This window comes from Topomyia yanbarensis, chromosome 3 (genome assembly GCF_030247195.1).
Source record: "Topomyia yanbarensis strain Yona2022 chromosome 3, ASM3024719v1, whole genome shotgun sequence".
Lineage (NCBI taxonomy): Eukaryota > Metazoa > Arthropoda > Insecta > Diptera > Culicidae > Topomyia > Topomyia yanbarensis.
Window position 1 is genome coordinate 274,907,267 of NC_080672.1, and position 22,596 is coordinate 274,929,862.

A 22,596-nucleotide genomic window follows, 5' to 3' on the forward strand; every position below is an offset into this window, starting at 1 on the left:
ATTTGAAATATGAAACAATAAACAAGAATTAAGGTAAAACTTATTTTCCAATTATAATGTAAAGGATGCTGCGATTCAAACTTTGAACGCGTTTTTCTCGAAATCGATGCACTGTCACTTAGTCCGGTCTGACCTAACACCGACCAAATAATCTTCCTGAAACTACTAAAAACTAAATCATAATCATAATGTGATAAATCATGAATCAGTTAACGTCGTATATCCAGATTAAATATTAGATCTGAATCCATCTCCGGGAAGACTACAAATATCCCCGAGAAGCAAAACAACCTAACAGTAGCTCCAAACATCAAAGAACGGTCAGAGCCAGGGGTCGTTAACTGTGCGGCCCAGTGCTACTAAAACTCGATGAATGTGTTTTTTTTAAAAATTCGTTTATTTGACACGGCTCAAGGCGTTAACTTCACGGAGCCGTGGGTCTTTTATATATTTACATGATGTAAATAATAAAAAAAAACAATTAATGCTAAGATCGATCCCGTACGCGCGACTTGCCATTGCGCGCGGAGATCCGTTTCCGTGTCGGGGAAATATTTGCATCCACGTCAGCATGGGGATCGTTTGTATCTCTGCCATCTTCGCACATGCCCGGGTCATCATCGGGGTTACTGCCTTCATGTTCGCGATCAGGTGTTGTTCCTAACTTCTTTTCTTTTCGGGTCACGAGCGTGAACACTCCGTCATTGCTAGTAGCTCCCTCATTGCTGGAATTAGCTGTTGAGTTTGTGGTACTTGACGCGGCTTTCGCAGTTGTCATTATTGCTTGAACAGCAGCCACAAATTTGGCAACTGTTTGTGGCTCAGGGAATGCTATTGGAGACTGAGTGTTGGTATTTCTTTCTGTAGATGAGCTTTTCTTATCGGTTTCTGGGCAGGGTTGTCCGTAATGTGCCGTTTGTTCACAGAACTGGCACGTGTTAGTTTGTCCTTGATATGTACATAGAGTTCGCTGTATAATGGTGTCACCCCCTTCTGTTGTGTATTACAGGGTAAGGTAGGAGGGAATGGGTTGATCTACCCGCATTCTCACCACAAAACACCATTTGAAATACCTGAAAAGTAGTTCCTCCACGTATCCTCCGTAATGGATTTCACTTCTCCGAAATACGACATGAATCTTTTAATGGCCACTTTGCAAGTACGTGGTGCCAAATCATGTAATTTAACTTCCACGTTTCCGTTATCCATATACACAGGGATCTTGATTTTTGCGGTGTCACAAACCAGCACGTGTTTCAAGTTGTTTTGCGAAATGAATCCTTTTGCCTGGGCGAATTTGTTGAACGTTATCAGCACCGCGTGTCTGACGTGCTCCAACTGGATGAAACTGACGTCTGAAAACCGAAGCTGCATTTTCTCCTCCAGCAAATGTTCCACATCACCAATACTCGGTCTTATGTGGAAAGACCGGAAGTCAATGGCCACCGTGTTAGCCCGAAGAATCACATTTTATTGTCGAGACTCAGTCATCTTGATAGAATAATAGTAACGGTTCCCTTTGTTCTTCAGACAAAGCACACAAGAAAAAAGAAACTGCTTGCGCTGGCTTGGGTAGTAGCAGACTGGGAGGGAGAAACAGACTCAAGAAATGTGAATGTCATAGCCAGCCAGAACAAAACTGTCATTTCGAGCCACAAAAAAGTGTTCATCGAGGAAATGAGAGTATTGTTATCATATGCTTGCTTGAAAATGTTTCCAAACGATGAGTTTCCTTGATTTTTTGTCTAGATTGGGTGTAGCAGTAAATATTATTAAAGTTTTTCTGTGATTTTAATGCCATTTTGAAATTAGCCAGATAAATTTTTCGGTAATCCGTGCTGCCACTATCAAATAAATTGTATTTCTATGTATTCAATGATGAATAAGAATTTAGATGCGTTCAAAAGTTTCGAGCATCGTTTTAAGATAATATTGCGATCTTGCTATAATGTAAAATAAACGCTAATTTTATATGAAAATTTCAAATAATATTTACATTTTAAGCTCAATGAACTACGCCTAAAATATATTTTATGCTTGTTATGAAACCAGTTATGGAAATGTGACGACGCTGTAAATAGGGTAAATTAATTGATTCTTTACAAAATATTTAAAAAGTCTAATTTAACTATTACTCTGGTTCAGATTTATTTTTCCCGACTAACCCTTCGTTTCAAGGTGGCGAAGAGTTCATCAAATATTGCTAATTCCTTTCACAAAGCAATGAAAATGAAAAACAAAATTTACTACAAATTAACCTTCCGGAAGTCGCGCTAGTGCACTGAGTGCACGCTGCTCTGAAAATCTAGCGAAATCGTCTTAGGGGACCAGCGGCTGCTCGTTCGGTAAGCCATATGCGCGACTTCCGGAGGGTTAAGGAAAGTAATATTTCGCAATGTGCTACAATTGAAATGTTGCATTCCACTAAGTCGCTCAAAATGGTGTAAAAAAGTTATTTTACTGCAATTTTACCAAATCATTTCACTCTTAGTGGTGCTTATCACCAGCTGCACTAAGGTCTGGCAGATTTTTTCTAATCCAACTGACTAGGTCAACATCAAACGAGTTCTTGCGGTGTTGTCTTGCTACTCCAGCAGCGATCCTTAACTGGGCTAGGGAGGTGAGTTTTGCCCCTTTGTTGCGAAATTAAAATTTGTTGGTGACGAATAACCGACACCACATAGTGTGATGTCGTAGCTCTGCCTCCTTTGCTTTCCTTCTCCTGTTAGTTGTGGAGGAGAGCAATGCTCGTTCGGCCTCCACAGTGAGAGTAGCTGGTGCTTTTGTATTCTTGGCACTTAAGGCCTATTTACACCCTCGGTGAAAATGAACGTGAACTCGATGCGCACCAAATTGTTTTTTTCCAATATCTCACTTATTAGTGCATGGAAATTGATGAAACTGGAACTAAACGATAGTACATTAATATACTTAGCGAATCCATGCACAATTATTCGATATAATTGAATCTATGCAATAATATTCATATTCCCCGATCATTTTAAATATTCCACGGTGAAATATGTCCGCAGTGGATAATTCACTTGTTCACCGGGAGTGTAAACGAGACGATGGGCAGAATTGATGCGGAGTGGTGAATATAAATGTCATCGCTGTTCACGGTGAACGTTCGCCTTCGAATACTAGATTGCATTCTGACAAACTGTAAACTGCCAGGTGAACGTGAAATCGTTGTTCGCTGATGAAACTGTTCACGACGTCGTCCACCGTGAACAATGGAAGGTATTCAGCACATGTTCACGTTCATTTTCACCGAGAGTCTAAATAGTGCTTTAGTCGGGGAAGTGCAATACTACACCACATTAAACCGATAAAACCGTTCTCAAACGTCAAAAATTTACAGCTTTACTTTAACGTAGTAATAAAAAGCGATTAAAGTTCTCTAAAATGCCTAGCACTCGCTTTGATTCCAATTTCTGTCTCGTTCCACTCAAAATCCACCACCCCCCAGATCAGTGAAAATCTCCGGGTCAAAGCCTCTCCAGAGGTGGCAACCCTAGCTGTAAATGTTCTCTACTCCAAGAAATGGGAATATAGAATCAAAAAATATGCTGTGACGTGCACGTTTTTTGGTAATTCAAAAATATTTTTTGGTTTAATATAATTTATACCATCTTTCTATTTAAAACATGTGATAAAAGCTATTTTCATATCTATAGTAAAGACCAATAATAATGGTGTAAATCGTGCGAAGAAAGTTTTAAAAATTTGTGACTTATTTGACAATTTTAGAATGAGTGACGCCTTGCTAGTCAGATTTGACGGTTCTCCAGTTTAAAGTTTCTTTTGAGAGTATACTGAGAAAATGAAAATCATCAACGTAGGCTTAGATGCATGCTAATAAATAAAAACAAAGTTTCGAAAAAAATTGGCATGTTACTTAGACGTGAAGTTTGACATCGACATAATATTTTTAATGTTCGGGTGCTCATGCAGCTTAATCTGATGATCAGAATCATGAAAAAATTCCATTTCTATCTATTAGTTAAAATCTTACACTTCGAAAGTTATTTGCAAAATAACCTTGGCTAAATTTGACAGTTCGACGGTTAAAATTGTTGGATGATGTAAAAAGAAAGGCGGAAACAGTTTTCTGTACTTTATTTAGGTTGGCAATATTTTTCAGTAGTAAATAATGGGGAAATATAAAAACCAAAACATGTTATATCAAACGTTTTTTCGGTTATTTCATTATGTGGATATTTACGTTCCAAGGCTGCAGCCGTACCTATCTACCTATCAAATACCTATGCATTGGTCAACATTTCACAAATCAGATAAACATGCCTCTACCGGCGAGTTTCCTTATTCAAGGATTCTGTTAGTTAAATTTTTATAAAATTAAATTCTATTTTTCAGATTGAATTTAATATTGTATCGGTTTTTAATAATCAGTGTAAGAAATTTTTTAGGAAACCGTGGTAGAATGAAGGAGAAGATCGGCACAAAAATCCTATTTTAAAAATAGAAGATTAGATACATCGATCCGAAATTTGTCTCTTTTCACTCGAGTACTGGAAGCAAACTGTCGTCTGACTTTATCTTCAAATCAATGTAAAGCACCCGGAAAAAAAACATTCACTGATTTTATACTGTCCCAAGCTCCTTTCCATCACACGATTGAAGTCATGTGCCGGTAACACGCTTGCATCAATGACACGCAAAAAGAAATTTGCTCATTTATGCGTCGCCCACCTTGATTGATTTTGGCTGTCGAAAGTTTTCTTGCTTCTTGACAAGTGCTATTATTTACATTTCGTGCGTAGTGTCTGTTTCTCCCTCTCAGGTAGCAGAGAGCACACTGGTATTGTGACTGATGCCTTTGGTGGTTGAGAATAAACTGATGAATGTGTTTTGATCGATGATGAAACTTATGCGAAAACCAATTTCAAATAAATTTCGAGGCTGAAACTTTACAAGGCGGTCGCGGTTTCTAGCAGTGAACAGCTAGTTTTCGCAAATAAATTATTGAAAAAAATTATTTGGCAAGGGAACTGTTCGTGTGGCCAGAAAATCAGCATCAACTGTCCCACGATGGTCCAGTTACGTTATAAATAGATCTAACCGGCTGCCATAACAGCAAGCTGAATTCACAGAATTGTCCATAGTTCCGTCCAGTAGAGGCATATTGGACGATAATAAGGCGGAAACTGAAGATGAAGGGAGCAGTCGCCAGTGACATTGGTTGGATGAAGAATTTGTGCAATTAGCCTGCCAAGACCGTGACTGTAGGATAATGTGTTCGGTTGTCGGCAAACTTTTATTTTTGGCTCACAACATTACTTCAATTGAACAATATTACACAAATTAGATAGAAGTCCTCGCTGGCACGTAGCCAAAAGGGGAGGGGTGCTACGGGGTAACCCCGCTATCCCACCAAATTTTCTGGTCGTGACAATCTGCTATATACAGTGCTACCTAGCGGTGAAAATACGACCAGGTGGGCATGTAAATGTAAAACGTTAAACCGGAAGTCGCCTTCTTGGTTTTCAGAATGGTGCCAAAGGTCGGTCTCTGGTATATATTCGTAAAGCCCGTTCCAGATATACCCATATTGATTAGATTATTAAGAACTCAACATTTGCCACAAAAAATGAGGTGCCGGCAACCGACTATGTTTGGGAGCCGACAATCGATTTTAGTAACCTTTTTGAAAACTGATAAAAAAAATTGTGGCGAACATCTCGGTGCTATTCAATGTTGAATCGTAAAATAGAATAAATTCAAATCGTAAATATTCAATGCGCATACTTTTTCGATCGATTTACTTGTTTCTATAACAGTAAGCAAATCATCAAAAAAAACTTTTATGTAGAGTTTCACTTGGTCAAAAAATATATTGGTTGTACAACAGACATTCGAGTCTGTTTACTTCAGCAATCAGCTCAAAACGATCATGTCAATATTTTTAGGTTCAGTGTATTTTCACCGATTAGTTGTTTGTGTTGATCGCTCCAGTTATTTTTTTAATATTTGACGTGATTTGTGCCATTTAATCATCGTTTATCGTATCAATCGATTCTAAATTTTGTTTGCGCCCTTGATATTGTGAAGTTTTAAAGTGTTTTCTACAAATTTTGTTTTGTGTCGTGAAAAAGTCCAGTGAAAATCGAGATTGTTTACATCACCGGACCTGTGTGTAATTACCCACAAAAAATTCACGCGCTCATTTCGCCATCTGCACGCGAGTAGAGGAAAGTATTTCCCACCATAAATTGGCGCACAGTGAGACGAAAACGAAAAGTCGGATCTAGGGCGGGTAGAAAATCGGCATTATGACAAGTGCATGCGATCACTGCGCGAAAACCGTCAAATCGGACGATGACTTTATCGAGTGGCAGAGTTATCAAAAAACAACCAGCAAATTTCGAACCTCGCCAGAAAGGTTTCAACAGCCACTCCAGTCCGGCTAAATTCCGGTACATCTCGACCACCTCAGAAACGTCGTCGCGAGGATGGCCCTGATCCGAGCAGTATTCTTGTCGGCGGTCGAAAGCTAGTCGATAATAGCAACATTGTCACGGTTCCACCTCCCACTCCGTTGCTCTGGATGTATCTTTCCCGCTTTCATCCCAGCGTTAGCAAGGAGACAGTCGAAAAAATGTCCAAAGAAGGGCTAAACTGCAACGAGGAAATAAAGGTTATTCCGCTTGTTAAAAAAAGCATAGACGTCAGTACTCTGAACTTCATATCTTTCAAAGTTGGAGTTCACCCAAAGTACCGTGAAGCAGCTCTTAACCCTGACACATGGCCGCAAGGCATATTGTTCAGGGAATTTGAGGATAGCCGTACGCAGAACATTTGGTGCCCACCGACTGATTTTCCTACGCCTTCGGAAGCCGCATGTATTCCGCTAAGTCAACCCGGCCCATCAACCCTACAGAGGACTCCGCAACGATTGGCAATGCCACTATACAAAGCTACACCGCCATTGTGAAGGAGTGTCGACGCTGATCGCATACTGGGACGCAATGCAGTTGGTACAATGGAAGCCCTCGATCCCCCCGCTACAGTCGAGCCCTTGCAGCCAGCGTTCAGCAGTCGTCCCGGTCCTGTATGTGTGGGTGGAGAAGGGGTCTTCCAAGCCGCCTTTCTCGGTAAGTACTATACAAATTGTAACGATACAACGGTTAAACCGATTCACGCTTCTAGTTCATCGTCCAACACTCGCCGTAAGCTACCACCGTCCCGTTCCTGCTCTCCGCATCGCTCCATCGGGGTTCAACGCATACTGGGACGCACCGCAGTTGGCACTATGGAAGCCCTCGACCCCCCCCCCCCCCCCCCGCCACAGTCGAGCAATTGCAGCCAGCGATCATCAGTCGTCCCGGTTCTGTGTGTGGGATGGGTGAAAGGGTCTTCCAACCCGCCACAAATGGCAAGTATACATCTGATCCGAACACTTCAAGCGCTGATGTATTCTTCGCTTCCAGTAATTTGCCTTTTGCTCTAACATCTTGTGACGAGATGTCAACTATTTCTGTCGCCGATGATGATCGCTACATTCTGGGGCGCGATGCAGTTGATTCGCCCTCTGCAGAACCTGATTCGTTATCCAATAACATCGAGATTTACTACCAGAATGTTGGTGGCTTATATTCATCAACGGACAGCTATTTGCACGCGACCACGGGCTGCTGTTATGACGTCATCGCCTTAACCGAGACGTGGCTCAACAACCGTACTCTGTCTCGCCAGGTGTTTGGTTCAACATTTGATGTCTTCCGCTGTGATCGCAATGCCCTCAACAGCCGCAAGACATCAGGTTGTGGTGTACTCATCGCCGTTCGCCATGGTATAAAAGCCCGAGTGATCAACGAAGAGCGGTGGGAGAGCTCCGAGCAAGTGTGGATATCAGTGAAACTTGCCGATCGCAATCTCTTCCTGTGTGTCGTGTATTTTCCACCTGACCGAATTCGTGATTACAGCCTGATCGATGTACATCTTTCCTCCGTTTCTTTCATCACCTCGATCGCTGCCCCGTCTGATGATATTGTTATACTGGGCGACTTTAACTTACCTGGCTTGACCTGGTGCCCAGCAAGTAATGGATTTCTACGATTGGATATCGAAAAATCTGTGCTTATCAACAATGCCAGTTGTATCTTGGACAACTTCAGTAGCGCAACTCTTCGGCAAATTAATAATATCATCAACGAGAACGGACGTACATTGGACCTCTGCTTTGTAAGTGCCCGGGACTATGCTCCGTACTGCTGCGCCGCTCCGACACCTTTAGTCCAGCATGTCCGCCATCATCCCCCACTACATCTTGTACTCCCTGGTAACCTAGGAGTGAGTTTTGAAGATGTCTCAAGCTCTATCGTCTACGATTTTAAAAACGCTGACTACGACAGCATCGTTAGCACGCTGTTGGATATAAACTGGGACGAAAATCTTAACAATGATGACGCGAACGAAGCAGCGATGACGTTTTCTAATATTCTTAACTACCTAATCGACCGTCATGTGCCAAAACGAACAGTCAGCACAAATCAACATCCTCTCTGGCAATCAACAGTGCTTAGACGATTAAAAACTGCCAAACGAGCCGCATTTAAAAAGTTCTCGAAGCATAAGACACTTGCATTACGAAACCACTACTTTCAACTCAACCACGAATACAAACAGCAAAGCAGACGTGCCCTTTTTAGATATCAGCGAAACGTCGAACGTCAACTGAAATCCAAGCCCAAGTCGTTTTGGAAATATGTGAACGAGCAGCGAAAAGAATCCGGGTTACCATCTTGTATGTCATTAAATGGAGTTTTAGGCACCGACACTAAGGAAATTTGCCAATTGTTTTCCGACAAATTTTCAAGCGTTTTTTCCGACGAGAACCTTTCCCCACAACAAGTCGCTACCGCTTCAAATCTAACTCCTTCTCTAGGACGAACCATCAACCGAATTTTTGTCGATAATGCTGCCATTCTTGCAGCAAATTCCAAGCTGAAAGCATCTAGTTCCCCGGGCCCAGATGGCGTTCCCTCGATTTTTGTCAAAAAGTGCATCAGCGGGCTTCTTGAACCACTTCGGCGAGTCTTTGTGCTATCACTCAATACTGGAACATTCCCTTCCTGCTGGAAAGTAGCGCACATGTTTCCAGTTCACAAAAAAGGAAACAAATCGAACATTGACAATTATCGAGGAATCTCGTGTTTAAGTGCAGTATCAAAACTATTCGAGCTGGTTGTCTTAGACCCTCTTTTCTTTCACTGCAAGCACTACATTGCAGACGATCCGATGCTATTTACATGGAAACCGATGCTATTTACATGGATCTATCTGCGGCCTTCGACAAAATCAATCATGATATCGCAATAGCGAAGCTGGACAAACTCGGTATTCATGGACAACTTCTGCGCTGGTTTCGTTCCTACCTCGATGGAAGGAAACTCCAAATCAGCATTAAGGACTGTCTATCTACACCATTCTTCGCTACATCCGGCATCCCACAAGGAAGCCATCTCGGTCCAGTGATATTCCTCCTCTACTTTAATGACGTCAACATCAAATTACAAGGACCCCGCCTTTCTTTTGCCGACGACATGAAAATTTTTCAACAAATACGGGATAAAACCGATGCCGAGCTTCTTAAGAGGGAACTGCACAGCTTTAGTACGTGGTGTGATCTAAACAGAATGGTTTTAAACCCGAACAAATGCTCAATCGTTACGTTCACGCGGAAACGCCATCCGATTCAGTTTAACTACCATCTCTTCGACTCGAGTATTCCAAGACACTCTAACGTCAAGGATCTCGGAGTCATCATGGATTCGGTACTAACGTTCTAACCACATGCATCATCCATTGTGGATAAGGCTTCAAGACAGCTTGGGTTCATCTTCCGAATAGCGAAAAACTTTAAGGACGTATACTGTTTAAAATCTCTCTATTGTGCGCTGGTTCGCTCAACACTGGAATATTGTTCTGCTGTTTGGAACCCTTACTACCAGAACGGTGTCGACAGAATCGAGGCCGTCCAACGCCGGTTCATACGCTTTGCACTCCGACATCTTCCTTGGCAAAACAGATTTCAGCTGCCGAGCTACGAAAACCGTTGTCAGTTAATACAGCTCGATACTCTAAGCATCCGGAGGGACTGCTCTCGAGCCCTGTTCGTCTCGGACTTACTGTCTGCCAGGGTGGATTGCCCTACAATCCTCGGACGCCTCGATCTTCAAGCTCGCGTTCGAGCTCTGCGCAATAACTCTCTTCTGCGAGTCCCATTCAGGAGAACTAACTATGGGCGCCAGAGCGCTGTTACCGGACTCCAGCGTGTGTTTAACAGTGTGGCGACGGCGTTTGACTTCAACCTGACAAGGAATTCGATAAAAACTAAAATAATTCGTATTCTGAAATGTAATTAGTTTAAGTAACCACCATTGGGGCCAAGGGGTCTGTTGGTGACGGTACAACAAATAAACAAATAAACAAATATAACACAAAAATAATATTAATCAGAATGTCCAAGTCTTCTTTCTGTCAAAAGTTACGTAGGGGTGCCGACAACGGAACAGTGCACTGCCGGCAACCGACCACTTCCCCCTGTGCGACAAAGTTTCTCGATAGGAGTTTAAAAATATACGCATTTAAAGTGTGCCAGATCTAAATGATCTAGCCTTTATTACATAGTATCTTGGTTCTGTCGAATTGCTTGACGTGTGCTAACTTCGTTCTGAAATATTCGGGATTGTGATATCGGAAATGTTACTAACCGAAAGTTTATTTTAAACTATTAATTTCGTACTGAATTAACAATGATGTTGGAGTAGAGAATTTCAGAAACTGTATCAACAAAATTTACGCGTATCAAACAAAAGTTTGAGTTTAACAATTAAGCTTTTTTTACAATGCTAGGGAGTTATTTTAGAAACTACTACATAATTTCAAATTCTTTTGCCCAGAATATTTGAAAAAATATGCAAACCATCTTGGAATGGCCCCCAGGTAGATCGTTTTTCATATATTTTATCTGTTTTGGACACGATTAATTTCAATGTTAAATGTCTTAGTACATAAAATTGCCTAATTCACTGGTAATTTTCAGAAATTTGCACCAACATGACTACTTTAACTGGTAGATTTGCACTTCATCTATTACTACGAAGCATGTATCCTGAATTAATAAAATCTTTTAAATCAGTAGTCCAGTCTGCTATAACTCGGCCAGATAAGGATACTGTAACCGCACAAACCAACAGATTTAAGATTTTTGTTTACTTGTACATTGTGCGAACACAAAGAACAATGTGTTATATGCCTGCAATAGGAAAATACACCGTAGCGATTGATGTTAAGTATTGACGTACCCATTCGTCTATTCGTGGGTACAAGAACAGTGACAAAGATGTCGCACTAAAGAAAGGTGATATGACATTTGAAAGAACTTTTTTCTAGATGTTCTAAGCGCTGTTCGAGTGATGGGAAAGCGACAAGCCCAACCAGTAACTACCAGAACTGATAGTCCAAGCTACGCACACCAGATCACGAGCCCGTACGTTAGGCAGACGGCACATCAAGAAAGCCGTGTACATGTGCTTCTAAAAATCATGTAGTACTATCAACGTTATACACAGTCGTTGTTTTACACACTACTGATTCTAAATATGTGCAACAACTGCGCCTAGTCCCTAGGAGATGGATTATTGAGCGCGAAATTAAAATTGGTGCATTCTTGAATTGCGTGGATCAGTTGAGCGATCTTGCTTGAGGGTAGATAAGTTTCACTATGATCAATTTGGTGCTCTTCTTGGGACATCATACCCAGAGATGGCGTAGGACGCAGGGCACCCAAAAGGTTGTATGTTTGAATCTTGCCTAGAAGCGATTTTTTCACATAATTACTCCCGTTTAACTGATCAGCAAAATATTGGCACTTATGTCTAAATCCAAAAAAAAATGAGTTGTGAGCGCATACCGATTTTTGTGCTGCATTTTCATATTGTACATATTGCTTTTACTAGATAAAAAATCCACGAGTTACGTAAACTAACACTTAGAGCCATACTATCTTTTCTAGAAAAAATCAGCACCGGAATATAGAAACTAGGGTTCCTTATATCGACCCTTTTTGGCGTGAGTCTGTAGCGCTATACTGACACCCTCAGTGGCTTCTCTGTTCTACCACATCTTGAGCACAATTCACTGTACAGCAACCTTTCGCTAAAGTACGGTTTTCTGACCCTCTCCTATGAACTGCAACTTCTTCCTCCTATGACACCAAGTCTTCTTTTCTACACTTGCCAGCAAATCATAATTCTCACCATTCGATTCGTGCGGAGTGTGTAAAATTATGTACTAAATCGGTGTTTATTCTGTTTCAGAAAAATATTAGGAAATCGAAACCAAACTAATTATGTCGGCACACAGCGAATGAAAACTAATTAGAACTTCGCTTATAAAACCTTCTTAAAAAATCATACTTCCCATTCGTTGTAAATACTTTGAAATTTAAAATAAGGTCGTTGTAATTATTTTTGACCCATTAGTTAAAATACTTCACTCAGTACGACGAAAATTATCCATAACCTTAAAATATCGCGATATTTTTAAATGGGCTCATATTGAAAGGTTTGATCATGGTAAAACTGTGCGGAGAAGTTAATTTTCGGTTTGTAAGTTCGAGCTTTCAACTATATTCTACAAAGGCATGTATAGAGAGTTTGACAGCTTACAAAGCTGAACAAACAGTTCTCTCTCCGCTTAAATTAACACTGTTCATCAAGCGCAGTCGTTACATTTACCGTACGTGAGTTCCAGGCGCGGATCCAGAAAAAAATTTCGGGAGGGGTCCAAAATATTGATTTTGAATGAACATTGTACTATACGTTATACGTCAAAACTTCATTTAATGAAAATCAGTTTTGGTGGCCACTTTTGTTTTGAAATGATTTTAAGTTTGAATCTAATATAAAATTGAAACTAATATAAAATTTCTCAACAAATTGGACATTTTTGAAGGGGTTCGGGACACCCAGGACCCTCCTCCTGGATCCGCCACTGATGAGTTCGTTATACTTTCACATTTTCGCTCGTCACAATATATCCCATACAATCTGCATGAAACACTTCTGAGTATCCAGCGTGGATCGAGGAATCGGAGACAGACAACAACAAGAACTTTAATGTCGCGATTTGTGTTTACTTAGACTGCATCATTCATTTGACTCCGGTTGTTACCGGAAAGGTTTCTGCAGGCGATAGCATTTTGATTCTCGCCAGGTTTACACTCTAGATTAGATATATTCTTTATCAAAAGATTTGCATGGCAACGACAATAACGGTACTTATTTCTTATTCAGGACCAGTACTTCGCTTATTTAGGGGCTGTACTAATGCAAGAACTTAATCAACGCGAGGCAGCACCCAACGTCCTGTAGATGGGCACTATTGAGCTCCAAACCAGTATAACGCTACCCAAAATCGATTGGTATTACCCGGATTTTTTATATTAGTGCTACCGGTACCACAACCCGAAAAGAAACAATCGCTAAAAAATCGAAATTGCATTTGTTTCCAAATTTAATGAAGTTGCTTTCATTTGGTGAAATAAGGTAGTACAATGAAAGAAATAAACAGCCATGTTGATCATTTCTATAATACATATTAGCACAGGGGGAGGAGAGGGGGCTCGTGTGTTTTTAAACTGTATAGAAAAAGAAGCCAGCACGTAAATTCGTAATTTTTACACGAAAATGGAACTGAGATACGTTTTTAGCAATCAAGGAATTCTAAATAAATTTTGAATTTGAAAAATTCAAAGGTTACAGTCACAGTGGTCCAAACATCTTCCAATCGGCGAATACACGCGGAATCACTTCACATAGATAACTGACAAAAACTACACGTGCGAAAACTTGTTTACTAATACTAAAATGCGTTTATTTTTACGCAGTCATCTGATAATATGGTATATCATCTACTAATGGAACCGCTAATTGACTGATGAATAGACGCTAATTGCTCCTTTCAAGCAAGTCTGGTAACTGTCTGAGATGAATGGACCAGGTTAACTAGATCCGCCTCTCTAGACTGGGCTTTGTTACGGATGAGTAACACGTGTGTCACTGATATCGAGCGGGTGGGGGTGGTCATCAGCTGAGAAATTGTGTGGCAACAAGTGTTTTTTCTCATTGTTAATATTTTACGGGTTTTTATTTATTACAATCATAACTTGTCAGTTGTAGTAGCGTTTCGCTGATTACTATACTGGCAGGCAGTCTCTGCCCCCGAATAATCGATTAAACAAAGTATATGATACAAAAATTGCCACATTACGTTAGTTATTACTAGTGAGTTGTTTTAAGTTATTCTTATAGTTATAATTATCGTTAATCATGACGTATTAACAAAATCAACAACCTAAATTAATTTGCAGTGTGTAAATCAAACCGTTTTCGTACTGTTTGCCTTCTGCCAGTTCCTGTATTTTCCTGAAACCAAACACTATTATGGTAGCATCATAAATGCGAAACGGAACAAAACAGGTTACATTGTTGTCCGGATACCTGCATTTTTCGTGGAAGATCAAATGTGTTGGGGGGAAAGGAGGATGAGAGTGATATTGTTTTCGTAGGGAAGGCGCTGATGCACAGGCGTTGACCGAAATGGATACCATGAACGCTGGCTGCAATACACTGTCTACAGGTAATTGTAATTGATATTTGTTATGGATTTTTCTCGAAGTATCGGGCTGTTGTTGACTGCAGTTTAGTGGGATGAGGTGACGTATGAGGGATAAAGATCGGGTTCCACTATGACAGATAGAGCTGTTGTTGTGCATTCATCGAACATCGGTTTTTTAGTTAATTTGTATCGACTTATGAGGAGTTTCGTTGATCTGTCGAATGTGCAGCGTGTGGTTGGTGATATGACAAAGTTGTTTGGAAATCGAAACGTAATAACATAACTAACCTTATGAGTTGTTTGAGAGAGCTGCGTTTAGCTAATCTAATAATCCAATTTTAGTGGTAATTTTCATAACCGCAAAATCTGTCATTGATAATAACTTAATCATTGCTATTGTTACCGTCAAACGAGTTTGAGAGCGGGCAGCTCCGCGATATGTGTTATGGCGTTCATATACTACTAATGATCCGACATAGCGGAGGGCGTATTTATATAGATCACATGCGACTGATAAATAATTTCACATGCTGTTTAAAAGGATTTGCTGTGAACGCAATCATGCAAAGTTTATTAGCTTGAAGAATTTGCAAAACTTTCGAAACTTTATTTTCAGAACTATCAAATCATATATCTTGTTTTACAATTAGGGTGATCCTACGTCCAGATTTCCCAGGACAGGTCCTGGTGTTTCACTGACTGTTCTGATGTTCTGGGAAATCGAAAAAAACGCTTGATTTGTCCTGGTTTTTCTCCTATAAGCCTTATATATTTCAATTTCTTGAGTCTTCGCTTTATTCACTCTGCCCCAGATCACAGTTGCAACCGATTGCAACCACAACTGCAACGCATAGTCACCCTCAATCCAAGTACGACAAACAAAACTTAATACACTCGAATCTTCCAATTTACCATTCGATGTCATTTTTAATCTCTGAACGATCTCTCGTTATTTCTCTTTTAAACTTGCTTTTCTTGAATGGAAATTGAGAAGAGAAAGAGACGTTCATATGCACGTAGCATATGAATAAACCGTAGTCCCTTTTCAAGAAAATTTGGCAACCGAACAAATCGAACCGGTTGTAGCTCTGGACCAAATTATGGCCGCTATCAATGTCGATGGAACAACGATTACCAGAGCATCTTCTCGGATTAAATAGTCTTTCAATCCGGGACCCGAAAAATTCCCTTTGGTACCTCCGAGAAGATACATCACCGTTTTGGTGACTCTGCTTTTTCTCGAGTTTTCTTGCTTGTGGCATTTTTCGTCTTACTGGAAATCCATTCCATAAAAGGAAAATGGCGAAATATCAATAACTATCGTGGAATAACTTCATTGAGCGCTCTCTTCAGCTGGTGATTATGAAACCATTTCCACGTCAATATCAGTATCTAATGAAATGAAATGAAATAATCAGTATACTTATTGATCTTGATCGGATCGGTAGCAAAATCGCTCTGCTTGTTAACAGTGCAGTGAATCGAACGAACGTACACCTGCTACTTACAGTCTGCTGTCTACATGTACCGCGTAGAACATTGCATGACAATGTTTAACCTCACTTTTCTAATGATTTAGAGAACTTGTTTACTTGGACCTAGAAAGTTTTTGATTCCAGTTAGTACAAGGAATTTGGTTCGGATTGCTTTTAAATTCTAACACCATGTAAACAAGCTCGCTGAACTGTCATTTTTTAAGCATTTTTACTCAGATGACGTCATTTTGTAATATCCTATACTTTCACCGGTACAGTATCGATCGTTTATTTCAGTGATTCTCAACCTGGGGTCCGCGGGGGTTTCTGGGGGTCCGCGAAGATGGATATCTTTATCAGATGGATATTAAAATTCAAAGCTTTTTCGCAACAAATAAAAAATAATGCGTTGATAGCAAACAAAATCGATCTTCAGAAACAGTTACGTCCAGAGCTTAAAAAAATTAACATCCCTGTGTGAACTTGAAAGAAAACGAAATTCAATTCATACCCGCTGTGATGAATGAAATTTTCGGTTCATTTCCCTCGTCATTCGTTCTCCCGACGCAGCGCATTCAGGTACAGACATGTTCGGTTTCAGAAGCAATGTGAATTTTGTTTCTATGCTCGCTCTGAGCGGGATTATAGATCAAAAGAGCACCAGATATAGATTACGCAGTTCACGTATGCTCGAAAATGTAGAAGATGCTAACTTCTGCCTTTTAACTGTCGACATAATAACAAATGAATGCATTAGTTGGTGAATGAATTTATATTTCCTCTGCACTCAAGCATTCGATTCTGCATGAAATTTCAGTCAGTTGGAAAGTGAATGAATGAGGGAGGCATTGAATCTGAATGTCGGTTTCGGTAAATGCAAGCAGAAATAGGTAACTGATTTTGAAATTTCGTAGCACTGGTTATATCGTCACCACTGGCTGCGCAGAAAGCGGGAAAATAGAAATTCGATTGACTAAACAAAACCCTCTTTTACCTATAGTCATTTACTGTTGATCTATTACTAAAAGTGAAAACGAATCTTAATCTCAAGGAATACTCGAGGAAATTTTTTCAACGGTATTCTAAACGACGTTCGTGCAAGTGGCAAATAACGCTGTATACCTACCCTGGTCAGATTCTCACGTGCCAGTTTTGTACCCAGACGGAAAATAATGCTTCGAAGTCGCTAGCAAAAATCCAGTTTTCAACATCAACAGATAACAAAAAATGGCCAATTGATGACTGATGCTCTTTGTATATCGAAACTAACTTCCTATACCAAGGTCTAGCGAAATCGTCTTAGGACACCAGCGGCTGCTCGTTCAGTGGAACATTTGCGCGACTTCCGGAGGGAAAAACACAGATTTACAACAGCGACTTGCAAGAACAATAAACATATAAGAACTTCCTACTTCATGAAAGCTGTATCGATCAAGATACGGACGTGAACGACACCACGAGAGAAGACAAATGGGTTGACACATGAAAGCTCCACGATTAAGTTACGCTAACGCATTAATTCGTGTCGAATATAACCAAAATAGATATAAAAATCGATGTTAAGCCGTGGGGGTCCGCAGCAACCGACGGCGATATCGAAGGGGTTCGTAATATGAAAAATGTTGAGACCCGCTCGTTTATTTCAATATGTTTGAAACTCGCAGCAAAATTTGAACGATTTTTTAGTACAATACAGTGGCCGTCTGTTTTAAACACTGTCCAATCTGCCCTAGTGTTCGCGAGATTAAAAAAAGGTAAAAATGCAGCTCAAACTTACGGAAGTCATCGCCATCCAATTTGCACCACACTCGTAACGCTGTACTGATAACATTTAAAACTTTGGCCATGGCGAAAAGTTTTGCTATGGAAAACAAACATGCAACACGTCGTTGAGCAGGACAATGTTAGAATGAAGATATCGGTTCATATTGACGATGATAAGATTCATGTGCGTCTGCACGATCTGTCACCGCATACTACCAATCAATTAATTACAACCATCATGTCGAAATACGTAACGGTGGAATCCGTTAAGTTTGCAACAGGGAGAATTTTTTCAGACATTTCCAACGGTGTTCGTGTCGTAAGAATGCGAGTGATAGAACATGTTCCTTCATAGCTGTACTTTCAATACGAAATAGAAGGCGTAACCGAATCTCAAATCACGCTGTGCATATATGATGGACAGACCCATACGTGCCAGTTGTGTAACAAGAAGACACACAATGGGAAACCTTATACAAAAACCTTTAATGAAACAGCTTCAACTCTAAGTAAATCCAACACACAGTCCTCATCAACATCAACTAAAGCACGAGCAACCGGAGATGCAACTCAGGCGCCAACGAATGCTGGAACAACAGAAACTACACACAGGGTGATCGTTGTGATTCCTAATCCTCTGCCAACACCACCGACAATAAAGTAAATGACAAAAACTAGTAATACACGATCGTGACCCGCTGGTATCACAAACAACTCAAACCAGGTAATCGTGAAAATCCACGGAACATCAATAGCAAGGACAGTATGGACGAAATCGATAAACCGAGAGAAAGCGGACAAAGTGATCTTCAAGCAACAGCAGGCGATGCGGCTAACGAAACTCCAACCAAAAAGAAGAGCTTTACGAGAAGTTACAAATCGCGTTCACAAGATGGATACTCAATTAAATTCGATTTATTTATGTTTATTTAACATTGTAAATATTAAAAGATCCACGGCTCGGGTAAGCGAACACCATGAGTAGTATCAAATAAACGAATTAAGAAATAGTACATAATCCACGATTAACCTGGTTTCACGCCTGGACGCTGAACGGCAACTAATCTGCCGAGAATAGCATCCTAGCATACATCACAGGGAGTATAAAATGTCGCGCTCAAACTTCAAATAACAATCGATAAAATAGAGAAATGTGGAATTAACTGTAGGTTGCTTCGAGAGAAAATGGTTGTCATTGGAGATTGCCAGGTATAGCACAGGGAAGCTACATGAGACCGTTGATGTTATTACTTTATATCAATGACGTGTGTTTAGTGCTGAAAATTTCTCACCGATCCTGCACAGATGATCTCAAAAAAATTCATCTCATCCGCTCAATTTAGGATTGCCGATTTCTCCGACAATAGCATGAAACTTGCGCAGATCCGAAAAAGTGCTCGGTGATCGAATTTCCACGAAAGACTTACTGGCATAGCTCTTCCTACAAACCCCCAAAACATTTTTACTGCTGAAGCTCTGCATACCAGACTCTTTTAACTGCCGAAAACCTGTCGATTGAGAAGTAACGAATGGAGGCACTACCCATTCGACTGTCCTGGGATTTTACTCGCCTGATGTGGTCACACTATTAACAATTAGTCCTCCGTTGAATTCGATTGAACAAACAATCAGTCGTGGCGACTTTTAAAATGAAATGATATTTAAAGTCAACCGCCTGTAGTAAAACAATTACAATGAAAAATCAAATCTTTACAAAGCTTGCGCCGGAAATCCTCGATGAACCGATTTCATTTGCACCAACACATCACTAGTGATTTGGTATGATTGTATTGAATGTGTATTGTGAAAATGCGACAAATCTCTTCTAATAGACCTCTCACCTGGTCATTAAGGGCCAGAATATAAAACCAATTACTAATGAATAAATAAAAACTCCATTTATAACAAAAAGCGAATTAAAGGCTACATGCAATCACCGATGGGATTAAAAAATGGACTACAAGGAATCTTTTCTCACAGGTAGGTATTCCTGTAGCATTAAATTTTGGTTAAAGGATCACAAATCTCCTAACTTCATGTTTAGCTCTGGTCTATTAACACCAAGGTAAGATGCTTCTCTCATTAACTTTCATACCTAGAACAGTAATAGTTGCACTAGCCCTGTAGTTGTCATGTATGCTAAAAATACTCTATTCCAACGGAAGCTCGAAACTCGAAAAACAAGATTGTAGTACCAGAAATATGCATTTACCTAGCTTATTAGAAAGTTCATTACAATCATATTTAAATAGCTGTAGCCATATCGGTTATGCTCTCAAACATTTTCTCTGAAATTAAAATCACAGCAAATACATGTGAAATATTTTGTTAGATTCTGACCAAAATCGACCAAAGTTTAAACCTTAATTCCGCATATCACTGAAACAACCACAAGATGCACACCCGCCAAAAATATTAAAAGCTAACAAAAGACTAACTGCTATACGTGGGGTAGCCGCAATCATTGCCTCGTTTGAGCTAACAGCTACTTTGTAAGTGTGACACTTCAATACAGCAGATGGGATCTATGAAAACGAAGCTTTTTAATTGTGAAATTTACCACTCTATGTTAATGATTTCCATATCCGCATCTGTTCGAGAACGCTCTATTCAAATATCGGTTTTAAGAGATTTTGCCTTTTTTGCTTGTATAATTTATGCTGCTTAAATATTAAGTAGTACTTGTTGTATGTCCAATGTTTATAATATCATTATATTATACACACATATGCAAATCGATCAACGATCAACAATTTACAATCTTTTTTGTTTTGTTTTTTTTCCTGCCTCTACATATGTTATTATGCACAGAGTGCCACCTAGCGAACCCAAAGGCAAGAAAACATTCACATCGGTAGCATACGTGCCAAGAAGTAACCATTAGCAGAAAAAAGCAGCTTGATTTTCCCGTATATCGCCGATATTGCCTTAGATTGGTGGCAAAGCCCACAGTGTTGCCGTCTTGTCAGCCGACGTCGAGAGGAATGAGAAATCTACCGGATGCCAGCGGCCCGATATCACTTTATCCGAGTGCTGAGCGACCACCACCGAGGGCAGTGGCATGGTTAGGTCACCCTGCAAATCAGTCAGCACCATTTTGTTGTCGTAGCCGGCCGTAAGCAGGTAATATGCCGATGGAGAGAAACGGATCGATCTGTGGAAATAAATACCCCGGTCAGGAAGTTATTTTCTAATACGAAAGACCTCGATGTGTTACCTAACATCCGATGCATGAGGTTTGAAACATTGTATTGGTCGGTTTCCTCGAATATCATACAATACACACGAACTGTCCTCGTGACCCGACACCAGTAAACGACCGGATGGATCGACGCAGACCGCTGCCACGGGAGATCCTTGCCGGGAGCCTGGTGATGTAGCAGGGGTAACCATATTGACGCAACCTCGCGTTCGCAGATCCCAGAAACGAACGGTTTTGTCCTAAAAGATAAAAAAACATAATTAATTACAGCCACATGTGCGACAAAAACACTACGAAAGCTGATTTACCTGGGATCCGGAAACAAACATCACACTACCCCAGTTGTACAGCGATAGCACATGGCCACCGTGACCGCTCAGTGCCTGGAACGGGGTCGATGTTTCGCAGTCGGTAACATAAATCTTACAGTCGCCAGCACCTCCACTGATCAGCAAGCTTGACTTGTTGGAACTGTCCTCCAGGAAGCACAAATCACGCACCGTCCCGTCGTGCATCGTCAGTTCGATTTCCTGGCCTTCGAGCTGCTTCTGCGTTTCGTTGAAGCGCATTAGCTTGACAGTTTTGTCGTTCGAGCCGGTCGCTATCAGATCACCCATCGGAGACCACGCCATGCAGTAGATCGATCCTTTGTGGTGTTTCGTTCGCTTGAACAGAACCGTAGGCTGGTAGGTGGTGTGATCTTCCCTATAATAAGAATGATATTAATTAGTTGTGCTAAAGTCAGAAAATGGTAAAAAATAGGAAAAGATACAGAAACACGATTGGAAATTGATTAAAAAACATTAATTAAATTAGCATTATTAGATGAATATTCTGGTTGCGGTGGGAAATCGAAATAGTGAACTTGTGCCTTTCGATTTTTCTCTTATTTTCAGCGTGCGCAACTAAAGCGCAACTGGTGTAGCTGATGGGCAAGTTGATTCTCTAACATGTATGTGCATTAGTTGCCCACTCTGCAAATAAGAAAAAAACGAAAGGCGCAAGTTCAATATTTCGATTTTCAACTGCAACCAGAATATTAAGCGATTTGACAACTGTAGCACTTCTATTTTGGGATGATATCGGCTCAATCAGTTGGATAAACGTCGCATTCGTTTATTTTTTATGATTGGTTCAGCTGATAATATCCCAAAATTATTAGAAAAAATTAGTCAGACTAGTTTCAATTTTTTTCTTTCGAATATTGTCATCATTTGCCTCTTTTTTATTTCGATTATAGAGGTTTTAACCTTAAGGTCATTCGCCTCTTCGGGTTAGAAAAAAGTCTTATGAAAAATTTCTAACCCTATGTGCGGGGTCGGGACTCGAACCCAGGTGCGCTGCGTACAAGGAAATCGATTTACCAACTACGCTACGCCCACCCCTTTCACCCACTAATAAAAATAAAACTGTTTCATACAGAGAATTGCTTTATTGGTGTTTAAGGGGCAAAACTAAACCGATTTTGAATATCAGAGTATGAAATTCGAAATTTTTGAAAAGATT

At 40.3% G+C, this 22,596-nt stretch overlaps 2 protein-coding genes across 4 annotated transcripts in view; one reads left to right on the forward strand and one right to left on the reverse strand.

The window, feature by feature from the left end:
- The window catches only part of LOC131690262 (uncharacterized), a 148,140-nt gene that overhangs the window by 10,732 nt on the left and 114,812 nt on the right, over positions 1 to 22,596 (forward strand). The window lies entirely within an intron of this gene.
- The window catches only part of LOC131690261 (WD repeat-containing protein 47), a 253,294-nt gene continuing 244,842 nt past the window's right edge, over positions 14,145 to 22,596 (reverse strand). For all 3 annotated transcript variants that reach the window (XM_058975891.1, XM_058975890.1, XM_058975892.1), the window contains 3 exons: positions 21,399 to 21,795; positions 21,106 to 21,329; positions 14,145 to 21,042 (listed from right to left, as the gene is read on the reverse strand). In XM_058975891.1, coding sequence (XP_058831874.1) covers positions 20,817 to 21,042; positions 21,106 to 21,329; positions 21,399 to 21,795 — 847 coding nt within the window. In that variant the 3' untranslated portion in view covers positions 14,145 to 20,816. The remainder of the gene's footprint in view (positions 21,043 to 21,105; positions 21,330 to 21,398; positions 21,796 to 22,596) is intronic.